Here is a 14,885-nt window from a genome sequence, read left to right as displayed (position 1 = left end):
ATTTTAAAAAAATTGTAGAATATCTCAACCACAGGGAAAGAGAAGTAACGAAGTAATGGCTACTGAGAGTACAGGAGACTGTGTGAACTGACAAAGGAAGAGGAGGTCAGACAAGGCGGCTCAGGTGAGCCCTGGGCCGGGCTAGGAGATAGCAAGATGTGTGATGCTGCCAAGGGCCTTTGCTAATCTGCGGGACTTAGCTGTGGGGAGATGGTATTTAAGTCGACCCTGGGGCACAGGCGGACGGGATCTGGGCAGCAACGCTTGTAAATGACATGTATAAATACGAGGGAGAAGCGGGCCAACTTCCTCAAGAACTTGAGGCATGGCGGAGGGCGAGGGAAGGGTGGGCGTTTCCTGCATACCTGGCCCAGGAAGGACGCTCTTCGGTCCGGTTTAATTAGAGAGTGGGATTCCTCTAAACCAGGCCAACGGAACGTAGAAGGTCATTCCTCTTCGCGCCCCCTGGCTCAGCCTGCACAACGTGGATAAATCTGGGGGAGGGGGTACATCTGCCTCTTTGGAGAGCCAGCAGCTTCCAATGGTCCCACCGGCAGGTTAAGGGGGGGATCTGCCTACCTGGGCGATACTCTGAGTTCAGGTAGGCGGCTGCCCCAAGTAGTGGCAGCTGCCCAGGCCCATCGGACACCAGCGGGAAAAGGCGCATTTTGGGATTGGGGTTTCTGGGCTGGTGGTTTGTAGGAGGCTGCAGGGGGCGGGGCCGCTCCGGGGGCGGGGCGGTGACCCGGGGCCGCCGGGCAGTGGCCGAGCGCGCGCGGTGGGCGGTGCGTATCAGCATAGCCACCGCCCCTCGCCGCCCCGCCGGGCCCAGACGCCGGAGCCCGGAGGCCCGGCCTCCAGTCTCAGCCTTGGGAGCTGAATGGGCTCGTGGTTGCTCGCCCAGGTCTCTCGGCGTCCGACCCCCGCTCCGATCGGCTCTGCCCGGCGCGGCCCTCCCCCGGCGGCTGCCGTCTCCAGCCTCGGCTGTGAATGAAAGGCGGGCGCCGCCGGGGGCCCGGTGCGAGCGACGCGGCGACGACGGCCTCCCGGGAGGCGCCTGGCTTGCGGAGATGTACGGTAAGGAGAGCACTGGCCCCAGGCGCCGGCCCGCCGCGGGCGGACTCCGCAAACTTCCCAAACCGGCACCATTGTCCCTCCGAGTGGCCCTGGCGGGGGGCGAGCTCTCGGACCCGCGCAGGGCTGGGCTGAGTCTCCGCGTTTCTGTGCGCGCGCGTCTGTGCGGAGACAAAGATGCCGAGGGGATGGGGACCCTGCGGTCCTCGGAGGTCCCCGGGGCGCGCCGTGCGCCAGCGCGGGGGGCGGGGGGGGTTGGTGGCCAGTGGTCCGTCCTGGGGAGGTGGCCCGGGCGGTAGGCGCGGCAGGGCGCTGGCCAGAGCGGACTCCCTCGGAGCTAGCGGAAAGGAAGTGTTGGTGGAGGTGGTGGTGTGACAGAATTTGCAGAATTAACAAAAGAGGGTTATGTTCTGGGAGTTTTAGGCTTGGAAACGTGTCCGGGCTTCTGGAGAGACGCTCGCCGCCTGCCTCGCTGCCCGGCGCACAGGCTGTGGGAGGCAGCGCGGTGGCGCAGAGGGCTGGGGACAGCGCCAGTTCTGGCCGCCTCCTTTCATCGTCCCTGAGTGGACTTGGCCTCCACTACCCGCGATAGGACCCAGGTTCTCGAGCTTCCAGATTTGACTTCCACTCTGATGAAGAGAGGACCGGTGCGCCACGCCTCTGCCTGCCCTCTGATCTCCCTTCGCCCACCCCCTTCCTTCCTCAACTCTCTTTTCAACTGATGTGCAACAGTTAGCCCGCCCCTCAGGAGTCACTGCCCTGCTTTCTAATTTGCGATTTCTCTAGTTTGGGAGGCTGTTTGGGTGAAGAAGAGGGAGCGCTTTGGGTCCCATTTTGCAGCTCCAATGAGTGGAGCATTGGAATTCCAGACCCACCCCCTCTCTCCCTGCCTGACAGATCCTCTCCAGGTGCTTTAGGGGCTGATAAGATCTCAATCAGCCAAAATCCCTCAAACCCAAGGCCCCTCCCTGACAGCTTTTCTAGAGCGGGGTATGGGGGGAAGAATTAGAGGTGCGCTCACTAACCTCCCACCTCCACTAGCCAGGTAGCGAGCGCTCAGGCAGCACCTGAGGGGTATTTGGAGAACAGCTGTCCAATGTAACCCAACACTGAATATGCTGTGAGGCAATAGATAGTGAGTCACGAAGTTTGTTGGAGGCAGAGGAAGCATGGTGGAAAGGCTCGGCTGTGGTCCATGGACATCACTGTGAAAGAGGGAGAGAGAGAAAACCTTTCATCTGGCTGCCTTTCCTCCCCAGTTGGTTTTATATTTGCATTTCTGATTCAGGTCAGGTCGCCCCCAGATCTCTGTAGCAGATGTTATTGCTCTTGGGTGGACCAAGTTCGGGCCCGAGGGTGACCCCAGAGGCTGTGCTACATGGCTGGTGGGGGTTCTGTGGGGAGGGAGTAAGGTGGTTGTGTTTTGTGAGCCAAGAGGATGTAGTGTTCTCAGGAGAGAACTATGTTTTCCTACTCTCTCTGCTCCCCCCCCCCATTCTTTTCTGCAGAGTGAGCAGCCTGAGGCTGCAGCTCATTTGACAACAGCATGTGACTGCAGGGGCACCTGCAGTGGGTGGGGAAGGAGTTAGGACGAGGTCCATCAGGATGGGCTGGAATTTGGAGCCCTACACCTGCTGGGTCGCTGTTGCACTGAATCAGAAACTGAGGAAGGATCCGGGGTTGCCCCTAAATCAGGTGGGGGTCCCAGCGGGAATCACGCATGTCAATCAAGTCCAACAAAGAGTTGGGTCATGCAGAAAGGTGAACTGGGAAGTCAGGATCTCTGAGTGCTAATTTTGGATGCACCGCAGATTTTCATTTCTCTTTTGTAATATTTTTAATTCTCCAGCTGCAAAGAGAGAGGGCACTTACCTCTGAATGATTCATAGAAAGATTATAATGAAGGAATCCTCTGGACAGTTGCCTGAAGCAAGAGAAAGTCGCACCAGTGCTGGGTGGGAGGGTATTGTTACATCTTGATTAGTGCAAAGCCTTGTCTTGAGAAGTGTGAAAGGGAGTCTGTTCCCCAAGGGAGAGACTTGTCAGTTTGAATTTCAATATTTTTCTTGACTTTTGTAAAGAGAAAAGGTCCTTTTGGAGATTGTAATAGTTTTTATTTTAGAAATCAAAGTGATTAAAAAAAAACAACAAACCAAACCAAACCAAACCAAACCCAAGCCTCAAGTTATGAGTTTGGGAGAATTTGAGAAGTCATAAAATCATAGGCTTCAATTTTTATTTTTTCTTTGACCCCTACATTTTAAAATTATTTGTCCAACTTGCCATAGTTAAATGGAACAGGGCAAAATTAAAACTGGAGTCTTTGAACCCTCTTTCTACCCCCTTCTATCAATCCCTGATATCTTAGGTAAAATGTTTATTAGAAAAATGCCAAACCACAGATAGCAAACCCAATTCATGGTGACTCAGTATGTTAGAGGTGAACTGAGCTCCCTCTGGTTTCTTGGCAATGGTCTTTATGGGAGTGGGTCTTTCTTCCACAGCCCTGGGTGGTTTCAGACCCCCACCCTTTTTGTTAGTCACCAAGTACAAATCATTTATGCCACCGGGATTTTATTTACTGCGGTAAAGCCGCATCTGGAGCCAAAAGCTGTCCTCTAACCACTAACCTTGCTACCTGATCATTATAAATTTGCACCTGCTCCTCTCCCTTCCCAATTCCCATGGCTCTAGTCTCCACCATCTCTTCCTTCTGATAATGGGACAGTAAGGGGTCCCTTGTCTTTACCAGAGGGCATTGTGCTATGTAGGACAGAAAGAATCCTAGCCTTGGGGCCAGCCTACCTGATTCAAGTGCCATTTCATAGCTGTGTGACCTAGGGTGGATCCTGTCAGCTCTCTGAATTTTATCTCCATATGATACACCTGTCTATTACCCTGCTCTGTTGAGAGCATCAGAGATGTGACAGTGAGATGACCTGCACTTGAGGGACAAAATGCTCAGGTCCATGTGGGTCTTTGCTCTTCTCTGTCTCACTGCTGCCTCCTCTTTGCCACCACATCTCCAGCTCAGTGACACAGATCTCCTCGACTTACTAGCCATTCAGGCCATTAAACAGCCATTCAGGCTCTTCTCTCCTTCCACCAAATTCACCCTTCCTGCTCTGGTGGCCTAGTGGGAAGGAGTTGAGCTGTCAACCCAAAGGCAGGGAGTTCAAGTCACCAGTGGTTCCATGGGTGAAAGATGGCAGTCTCCTCCCATGGGAGGGTCAGCTATGATTTGGTTTTGTCTTAACAGCACGTATTAATAACTACAGCCACATCCCCTGATGCTTACTGTTCTTTGCTGTTAACCAAAAGGTAGTTTGAGTTCATCCAGAGGTGCCTCATAGGAAATGCCTGGTGATCCACTTCCCAAGCGTTAGCCATTGAAAACCTCACAGAGCACAGTTCTAATCTGTCTCATATGGAGTTGCCATAAGTAGAATTGACTGGAAGGCTGTTGGTTCTGCCCCTCCTCGCTGCTCACACCTTTCCAAGCCACAGGCACAACTTTCAGTATCTCTCCCAAAGGACACAAATGGCTTCCCACAGACTTGTTTATATTCATGAACACGGATTGACAAGGGATTTAGAAATACAAAAGCACTTTGTCTGCAGAAGATTGTGGGCAAGTTGTCTGCAATTATGGATTTCCACTAGTTTTTCCTTTTGTTAACTTTGTGTAAAGAAAGGTCCCTGATTCCTCTCAGCTGGCATGCAGCTGTGGGAGGCCTGCCTGGAAGCAGCCCTCTTGCACCAAAGTGGGCAGATTGAGGGAAACAGGCCACAGAGAGCAAGGGAACACTTTCCTCAGAACCACAGCCACAGTGCCCCAGCCCTTCTAAAACAAGGGCTGCTCGAATTCCTCCTCATCGCCCAGAGCAGCCTCAGCATATGCTGTCCTTCATGCTTTGGGGCTGAGAATGCTGACTGGAGGGTAAACAGCACTGTTGTATAACTATCTGAAGATGTGCTTCACAGCACACCCAACTTGACGTGTGTGGCTTTTTAGTGTGGAGCTCCTGCAGGGCTGGGTCACCTGGACATAGAGGCTCACCTTTGTGGAAATCCTTGTAGCTCTTGCTGCTCCTTGTCACAGGCAGCTCACACAATCAGCACCACACACACACATGCACGCACATACACATATATGCATGTGTCCTCATGCATGCCTGTGGTCCTGGCATATCAGAGCTGTAGAGTACTGACTGGTCTCTCTCCCAGCCCCTCACACCCTTCATTCCCCTTAGGAAGGGAGCTGGGCCTGACTGCCTCCTTTCTGTTCATGGCTCAGTGAATTCAACAGTTGCTGTTTTCTTCTTGCACATGTATAAAAAGAAAAAAAGTTACACACTTTGCAGGAAATCTAGAAGAGAGAAGAAAGAGGGGCGGGGGAACAATCATTCATGAAGCCCCTTCTTTTGCCCTTCCCTTCTCCCCAGTCCTGGAGGCATTGGTCAGGTGTGGTGGGGAAGGAGGAACTGATAGCACCCCACCCCTGCCGGGGCCTGAGCTGTCAATCTGCCCCTCATGGACATGCAGCTGTGGCCTGAGCCTCACTGAACTTCTCTTCCCTCACTAAAAAGGTGGCAGCACCCACCTCAGAGGTTCCTTATTGTTAAGTGAGCTGTGCCTTCCTTTCACCTGCCTGTTCTTCAATTTTCTCATCTCTATTTCTGTAACTGGTCAAATGGTTTGACCAACGTGTATAAATATTACTAAAACTTCTTTATAAAACCCCTGCAAAAATAAAATCACATAAACAAATATCATAAGCCTAAGATTAGTACTTGTGATACTGTTTCTTGTAACAACCAAAAGGAGAATCTAATTTCTTTTCCAGTCATCAATCCTTTTTTAAAAAATATGGAAAAGCAAATGTGTCTACTTTTAACATGTTGCTATCTTCTATTCATGTGCTCATTTATAGAGTTGAAATTATTCCCTTTAAATAATTTTGTGTTTCATTCCCTCCCACCCCCCCACTTAGCTTTAAAGCATTCTTTCAAGTTAATAAAACTGTTTTAAAATAACAGTCAACTAAGTGGATGTCTAAGTCTTTATTGTGCTACCATATTCAGTATTATAACCTCCAGGAGGGTACCTCGTTCCCCGAGTTTTCTATGAATTTTGCAGTATCACCCTGGAAGGGAGCATTCCAAATGGTTTGGTCAAGGTGTTTAAACAGTGCTCAGACTCGCTACCTGATGCCAGATTGCTTTTAATCTGTCTCAGTTACATCCCACTGGAATCAGCAGAGGACCTATCTTCCCAAACTCTCAAAAATATTGAGTTCTTCACCCAGTCTACTAATTCAGTATGAAAACTTTTTTCTTTGATTTGTAATTTTTGTTTCTCTCTCTCTCTCTTGTTGCCATAGAGCAGGAACCAACTAATAGTTGACCCTGCAGTGGGTTTTCAGAGGCTGTGAATCTCAGGGGAGTAGCTTGCCCATCTTTCTCCCTCAGAGCAACTGGTGGATTTGAACTGCCTGCCTTACTAGTGAAGTTAAGCATTTCCTATGGTAATTAGGAAAGATACAGTGGGACTTGAAAAGGCTAGGTAGTTGTGGACATGGATCAGTGGTGGTTAATTTTATAAGGAATAATGTATGGAAATGCATATATGAAACACAATGTGATTAGAAGAATGTGTGAAACACATGCATATGAATTTTGTATGGAGACCAATATAAATTGAAAATAATTAATTTTCAAAATTCTTAAAAACACAGAAACATATCCTATGTGTTTAGCCATTAGTAAATTATGTTTTGAATTTAACTACTGTTACAGTTGAAGAATATGAGCCATTTGCCTGTCACTTGCTTTATGCCCCGTATTTTTCAGGTAAACAGATATAGACAACAAGTGTTTGTGCAGTACCAGCTTTGTATAATGTTTCATGGGGGTTGGGAGGGATTACATGTAGAAGTCATATAAAGGTTCTTGGCATCAAGAGCATTATCATGCTAGTTGGCAAACAAGCCATAAAACATACAAAAATGAAAAGATCCTAAGATAAAGTCAGTAAAATTACAGAGTTTTGCAAGGTGGAGTGGAATTACTAATTGAGCAATCAGTAAGGAATATCTTGAAGTGGGAGAGACCACTGAAGGGTGGGATGTGAGGGAGGGCTTCCCAGGGGACTGGCTGTGCCGGTGCTGGCTTTGAGGATAGATGGAGAGAGGGAGGGCAGAGCAGGGAGCTTTCTTTGTGAGTGAGTTACATGGACTTGATGGTCTGAGCTGTTAACAGCCTGATCTGCTCAATTGGTGCTTTAGAAATGGAGCAGGAAGATCTTGTAGGTGGCACAGGAGTGGTGGGGTGGGTATGGACTGGAGAGGCAAATGCAGGAGTCACAGACGGCAGCCTAAGGAATGAGAAAGCTCTGCCTGAGTTACAGCAGTGCCCAGCAGTGGGAGTGCCTGCTAACAGGAAAAGGAGAGAAAAGTTTTTGTTTTTTTTCTAACACTCTCATGATACATAACAGGAGTTTCTGAGTGATGCTTTGCTGCTCACTGGAAAGTGAGGAAAGGCACTTAGGAAATGTGCCTGAGCAGACAAGCCTGGCAATGTACTTTAAAAAAAATCAGCTTTTAATGGTTTCATTTTATTTAAACCCATGGAATCCACAGTTAAGCGGGGTAGGGGTAATCAGCTCTTGACAACCACCAACCTTTCTATTTGCCATCTGACCTGGAACCGTTGTATCATCAGGGCTCCTGCAGTTTGAACCCTCTAGCCACACTGCAAGAAAACAACTCAAAACTTAAGTCATTGCCATTGAGTTGAAACAACCCAAAGCTGACCCTCCAGAGGGTTTTCAAAGGCTATAAATTGCATGGTGGGGAGATTGGAGATTGTCCGTCTCTCTTCCCTTGAGCGTCTGGTAGACTCGAACTGCCTGCTTTGGGGTTGGCAGTGAAACATCTTATCCACTAGACCGACAGAGCTCCCTAAAGAAGTAGCAATCTGCTTTCTTTCTTTTTTTTTTTTCTTGTTCTGTCATCTTTATTCATCGTCCAGCTTTCAGATGCATAGCAAGTGATTGGAAAGACAATGGTCTGAATCATATACACCTTAGTCCTCTAATTGACATCATTATTCTTCAATGATTTGAAGAGGTCCCTAACTGTAGACTTTCCCACTGCAATAAGTCTCCTTATCTCCTTTCTCCTGGTACCAAGGGTGTTAATTGTGTATTCAAGAAGATGAAGTTATGGAATCCCAAAATCTCTGTAGATGTTCATTGAAATGAAAAATAAACAACCTAAATTTAAAAAAAAAAAAAAAGAAGATGAAGTTGACAGTTTCAATCTTTTCTCCATCTATCATGATGTCACCTATCGGTCCATTCATAAGAACCTTTGTTTCTTGACATTGAAATGCAGCCCATATTGAAAACTGTATTACTTGATCTTCAAATAGCTGCAACAATTTCTTGCTTGCTTGTTCATATGATACTTCTTGAAATTTTTCAGTGGCAACTAGTTCTTTTTTGGTACTGTGATTTTGTGTATTGCTTCCATCTTTTGATGGTTCCTGGATCATTCAAAATTGTGTCCATAACATCTCTCAGTATTGCAATTCAAAGCTTGAATATGTTGTTCAATTCTTTCAGTTTGAGAAATGCTGAGGGAGTTCGTCACTTTTTATTCTTTGACTCCAGCTCTTTGCATATTTCCTTATAATATTTTGCTTTGTCTTCTCCAGCTGCCCTTGGAAATCTTCTGTTCAGCTCTTATTTTGGCATCTCTGCCTTTTGGCTTTTCAACACTTTAATGCAATTTTCATAGTCTCTTCTGATATGTATTTTTCTTTTCTTTCTCCTCCTCCTTTTTAATGACCTTTTGCTCTCTTCATGGATAATATTTTTGATGTCTTCCCACAGTGCCTCTGGTCTTTGATCATTGGTATTCAATGCCTCAAACTTGTTCTTGAGATGATTATTAAATTCAACGTAGACTCAAGGTTGTATTTTGGTTCCTGTGGATTAGTTTTAGTCTTCTTGAGCTTTAGGTTTCTTTCCTCTTTTAATTTTTTAAAAAATTTTATTTTATTGGGAAAAGCATAATGGGGGTACAAGGAGGTGAGGGTTGGGGGCAGAAGGGTGAGGATGGGCAGGGATGCTGTTGCAGAGCTGCACAATTTGGTTGGTGGGGGGAGCAGGTGAAGGAAATGAAAAGGATCCAGTGGGGACCAGATGCTACAGGGGAATGGTAAGCATATTCCCATGGTGATTAAACCAACTGTCTTATTGATTTGGGAACTGGATGCTGACTCTCTGGCTTCTTCATGCTGAACAGGGGTGTTGATGTGAAGGGGGAAAGGGAGGATGCTTTATCACCTTACTGGTGATCTTGGGTTAAAGCTGTTTGCCTTCTTGTTCTGTTAGAAGATATTTTCCTGTCATTTTCTCCCCTCTGGACTGCAAAGTGTTTTCCCAGGTGGGTCCAGTGGGGATGGCTGGTTGAACCCAGAGGCTCCATCCTCCTCCTTTGCTTCCTTAGCTGGCAGTTGTATTTCCTTTTTGTCACTGGCACTGGGTTCAGGGTCAGGTCTGGAGTAAAACTCAGTGTTGAGGTTACCTATAGGAAAGGGAGCAAACCTAGAGAGAACAAACTTGTGAGTTACAAATAGAAGGGCTTTGGGGGTGTTGCTTCCAGGTTTACTGGGGGAGAGGGTGGCCAAAAGTACCCTAGATAAAATTCTCTGGATACCCTAGGCATTTTTTGTTTTTTCCCCATCCAAGGGTCAGATGACACAGTCTGGGGACTGAGTAGCTCACCCTGAGGGCCATGACGGCTCGCCCTGAGCTGGAGGCCGAAGATAGCCCACCCTGGGCAGAGGGCCATGATGGCTCGCCCCTGGCCGAGGGCCAAAGACAGCTCGCCCTGGGCCAGGGACCGAAGACAGCCCGTCCCAAACAGGGCAACACCCCCCAGGGGCTGGCTGGTACACTCTCCCTCCAATTGCCCCCACCCCAGTGTGGTCCCCTTGCCTGACCGAGGCCTATGTGGCCAAGGACAGCATCTCCAATTCCAGCACCGTCATTTTTACCCCCCCCCAATAAGTGGTCATACTGTAATTTGAAGTAGGTGTCACTGCCCTCCCCCTTTATAAATGGCAAAGGGAACCCGAGAGTTGTGAACAGACTCCCCCCAGGTCTAAACAGCTTTTGGAAGAAGCATTCAACAGATCAAAATATGTGATGCATTTAGGATGTCGGTCCTCTTGGACATGCTGCCACTGTTAAGTGTCATCAAGTAGACAACTCACAGTGACCTTCAACAATCCATTGTATAGGTGATCATCTTCTTTGGCCTGTCCAAGGAAACCCAAACCTGCAGGCGGCAGGGCTTGTGTCCCATCTCCTGCTCGGGCTGCCGGCAGGCACACTCCTCATCTCCTGCTTCCCTGGCTGCCGCCATCTTGGCTCCAAGAATTCTCCCCAGAACAATTCCACTTTGTGGCAGTGTGGCGGCTCCTCTGCACCAGTCCTGGGGAGGCCTGGTGTCCACCATCCATCCTGGGCGACGGACTACATAGGTTCTGGCTGTGGGAGTTTCATGGAGCTGCGGCAGCGGTGTGGTGCGGTGTGGGCTCTGTGGGAGGGGGGTTGGGAGCTGCGAGATTCACCCATTCCTCCTTGGGAATCCTTGAATTCCTGTTGTTGAGCCTTGATCTTCACTGAAGACCAGTCATCAACTGTTTAAGTGTTCAATTATCAATAAGCAGAGGTCTGTAGAAGGCCATAGTGGCCCTGCTTTAAGTGGTTTGCTGCTCCCGCAGCTCACCCCGTTGTCCCTGCCTCCGCTGCCATCTTGGATCTCAGCAATCGGCTTTCATAATGACCTTACAGCCTTGGGAACTCATTGGGACAGTTCTACTCTGTTTTGGAGAGTCACTGTGGGTCTGCTTTAACTGGAAGGGAATGATTTTGTTTGTTTCTTTTCATTCCCTACATTGCCACTGGCCATTACCTAGTATGTCCTAATATGTCAATAATTTTACTTTGGATCCACAGTCAACATCCTTGGTGCTAGCATTCGAGAGATACTACGAGTAAAGTCTGCAGTCAAGGACCTCTCCAAATTTTTGAGGACAAGTGATATCACTTTGAGGACTAAGATGTGCCGGATTTAGTCCATAATCTTTTTCAGTCACTTGCTGTATATTTGAGAGCTGGACAATGATGAAGGATGATGGAAGAAGAATCAAAGTCTTTGAACTGTGGTGTAGAAAGAGTACTGACTATCCCATAGACTGCCAAATGAACAAATAGAGAAAATGCAAGCCAGAGTGCTTCTTGGAAGCAAAGATGATAAAGCTTCATCTCACATACTTTGGACATGTTGCTGAAAGGGACTATTCCTTGGAGAGGGACATCATGCTTGGAAAGGTGGAGGGTCAGGGAAAGAGGAAGACCCTTATCCAGATAGACTGACGCAGTGACAGCATGCATAAGTGTGCCAAAAATTGTGAGGATGATACAGGATAGGACATGGTTCAGCTCTTTTGTTTGTAGGGTCTCTATTGGTTGTTCTTCATTCAATAGCACTTAACATTTCTTTTGTTTGCTTCCTTCACTAGACCGTAAGCTCCATAAAAGCAGGAATCCACGTCTCTTGCTCCCTATTGTATATCTGTGGCATAGAACACGCCTGTACAGAGTGGTGCTCAGGAGCTTTGTTGAATGAGTGAATCCTGACCTAGAAATCATCTCTTTATTGGCCTCTTTGTAACGTGTATCTCAATCTCTACCCATTTCTACTTTGAATGTGTTCTAACAATACAATTAATGTTGCTATTATTATGTTGTTATTGTTGTGTGTGTACTCCTGAGTCAGAATTGACTCATAGGAATCAATGGTGGTTAATTTTAGAAAACTTAATGTATGGAAATGAGCATACAAAAACGCAATGGGAATAGAAGGATGTGTGAAACATAATGTATATAAATGCAACACAGTGACTCTCTGGCGTGTTTTCAGAGGCTAAAAATTGCACAGGAGGAGATTGCCCATCTTTCTCCCACATGGCAGCTGGTGGATTGGGATTCTTGCCTTTGGGTTGGCAACGCAACTTCTTCCCACTAAACCACAAGAGTTCCCTTAGTAGTTGCATTAGTTGTCGTATGTATACCTCTTATTTATTGGCTACTGTTGAGTCACGGACCTGCATGTGTTCACCTGGGAGGAGTGCCTGGAGCATGCAGACGACCACGCTGAGCTGCTAAGAGGGGTGAGGCCCTCTCTGGGCCCAGGTCAGCTAACAGTGAGGCTGGGAGCTGTCACTTCTGGTCACAGTTGCTATTCTTTGGCACCTTTTCCATATCTCTTATCACCCTTTGCACTGTCTCAGAGAGAGACGGGGGAGAGAAAGAGAGAGAGACTGATTCACAGAGAGCCTTACTAGACTCGCTGCTGTAGAGTTGTTTCTGGTATACAGTGACCCTCCTTCTGGTTCCTGAGGCTGCCAATCATAATGGGTGCAGATGGCCTCACTTCTCTCCTGTGGAGCGGCTGGTGGGTTGGAACTGGTAACCTTTCAGTTAACCACCCAACATGTAATGCGCTGCATCACCCCAGTAGGGCTGGTGGGTGAAGTGAGAGAGGAGCTAGGGGAACAGGATGGAGAGAAGGGCCGGAGACGGCAAGACCCTATGATGGCACAGGGATAAGGGAGCAGTGGACAGATGAACAGACAGACAAAGCAAGATGGGTTTGTCGCCACCAACCCTGGATTATACGTTTGCCTGGATTGTCGATGTTCTTGAAACGTGTTTTCTGGCAGGAGAAAGAAACAAGGTGAAAGAGAGAAGGACCTTCCATAATAATAAGCTCTACTTCTCTGGGAGTTCAGCTAAAGTGCCCTCTTACCTCTCAGAGAGCCTGGGGTTACAGTCACTGCCTCTGAGATGGGATCTGGACAGGGCTGTGTTCACAGGCCCCAGTTCTGACCAGCTCTCTCGTGCTTATACAACAACAAAGCATGTGATGTATGAGCCACCGAGAATGGGCGGCGGGGGGGGGGGGGAGTTCAGGCCTCACTTTCTAGCCATAGGACCTGGACAAGTGAGTTCATCTCCCTCTGAGCTCATCTTCTACCCTGTAAAAAAGGGGATAATTAATTGTTCACGTAGGTGTAGTCTGAGGGTCAAATGAGATCATGTCTGTATATGCATCCTTACACTGCAGAACACTTTACCTGTGGAAGTGGATATTAATCCCCTCCATGCAGCACTTCTGGATGCTTCTGGGACATTTATATCCTTTCAGAAAGTGACAGTCATTGAACAAAGATGGGTAGGTTGTATTTGGAGTGTTTTCCAAAAATCCTTAGACAGGATTCTGGTAGTAAGAATGAATAAGAGAGTGGCTGCCATATTAGTGAGCTAGGTGTTGGCCTCAGTGATGTGTGTCCAGAGAATGGGGCCACTGGCAGGAACCCACAGTACTTGAGCATGTTTGTGTACCTCAGCTTACCTTGCCCTTGTCTCCTAGAAGAACCTGGCAGGACAGTAACATGCCTGTGGGCCCTCTCATTCCTGTCCCTGAAAGACATCTCTTGGGCTACAAAGAAGGCACTGGATGGCATCTTTATCTGAGACCGTGCACTATTCTAAATTTTTATTCGTTTTTCAAAGTTAGCAATGGCATTTTCCTCATCCCCAGCATGATGTCTTTCTCCAAGCTCTGGCGCGGCCTTACAATATGACCAAAGTCTGTGAGATGAAGCATTATCATCCTGGCCTCTGAGGAGCCACCATGCTGGGAAAAGTAGAGGGTTAGTGCAAACGAGGAAGACCTTTGACTAGATGGATTGGCACAGTGACTGCACAAACGGACTTGAGCCTGGTGGAGACTGTGGAGATGATGCAGAAATAGCACAAGGCTTCAACCTGTTGTTGATAGTGTTGCTATGTCCTCATAACACCTAACAACATTCTCCTTATTATCTCACTTCTGAGCCTTCCTTTGGAGACAGATGCCATTATTTCTGGGAGAGCGCTAAGAACCCAGATTCACAGTGAAATGACCTACAGCTCGTTGACCTAATGACCTAGTGTGACGTTACAGCTGGTGCAGGTTGTCCACCATGGTGCCTCCTGAGTAACAAACACAGCTTAGGAGACATTGAAACGCTGATGGTAAATTACTAGTGTCTTCTGCCAAACAGCCAAGTTCAGTGGTATGTTAACAAGTGAATAATTCTGAACCAGATATTTAAGTAGATGTTAAACAGCTTGGTTGTGACTTTGTAGCTAAAGCTTGGATTCTGTTAAACCTTCAACAGATACCCATATGGATCATATGTCGTTCCGTATGCCATCTAGCATGGCCTTTATCTTGACAGAGTCAGCTGAGACTTACGATCCCTGCGTGCCTAGACTGACTTCTCATTATTCTCAGCAAAGTTTTTCATATCCCTGCTTGCTTCTTATGTACAGAAAGTGCAGCCAGGGTGTTCCTTAAGTGGCAAGGAAGGTGAAATTTTGTTTCACATACTTTAGGCATGTTGCCAGTTGGAGCCAGCCCTTGGGAAAGGACGGCATGCTGGGGAATATGGAGGATGAGTGAAAGAGTACGACCCCCAATGAGATGGACTGATACGGTGTCTGGAACAACGGGCTCCAGCAGAGATGGGAAGGACAGTGCAAGACACGGCGAGGGTCACATCCGCTGTTCATAGAGGTGTTCTGAGTTCTACTCACCTTGGCAGCACCTAACAATAGCAACAATACTTGAAATAACATTTATAAAACACATGAGGAATAATCCTTTTTTTTTATAATTATATTTT

The 14,885-nt window shown here is 47.6% G+C and overlaps 1 protein-coding gene across 1 annotated transcript in view; it reads left to right on the top strand.

Moving 5' to 3' along the window:
* The first annotated feature begins 992 nt into the window (after nt 1-992).
* EFR3B (EFR3 homolog B (S. cerevisiae)) overlaps nt 993-14,885 on the top strand; it is a 132,482-nt gene continuing 118,589 nt past the window's right edge. Inside the window, exon 1 of the mRNA XM_006880620.1 lies at nt 993-1,077. Within this exon, the coding sequence (XP_006880682.1) occupies nt 1,071-1,077 (7 nt within the window). The 5' untranslated portion in view covers nt 993-1,070. The remainder of the gene's footprint in view (nt 1,078-14,885) is intronic.

The sequence above is a fragment of the Elephantulus edwardii genome, unplaced genomic scaffold (genome assembly GCF_000299155.1).
Source record: "Elephantulus edwardii isolate Elephantulus edwardi_28Jun2011 unplaced genomic scaffold, EleEdw1.0 scaffold00009, whole genome shotgun sequence".
NCBI lineage: Eukaryota > Metazoa > Chordata > Mammalia > Macroscelidea > Macroscelididae > Elephantulus > Elephantulus edwardii.
This window is presented reverse-complemented; position numbering and strand designations above follow the sequence as displayed.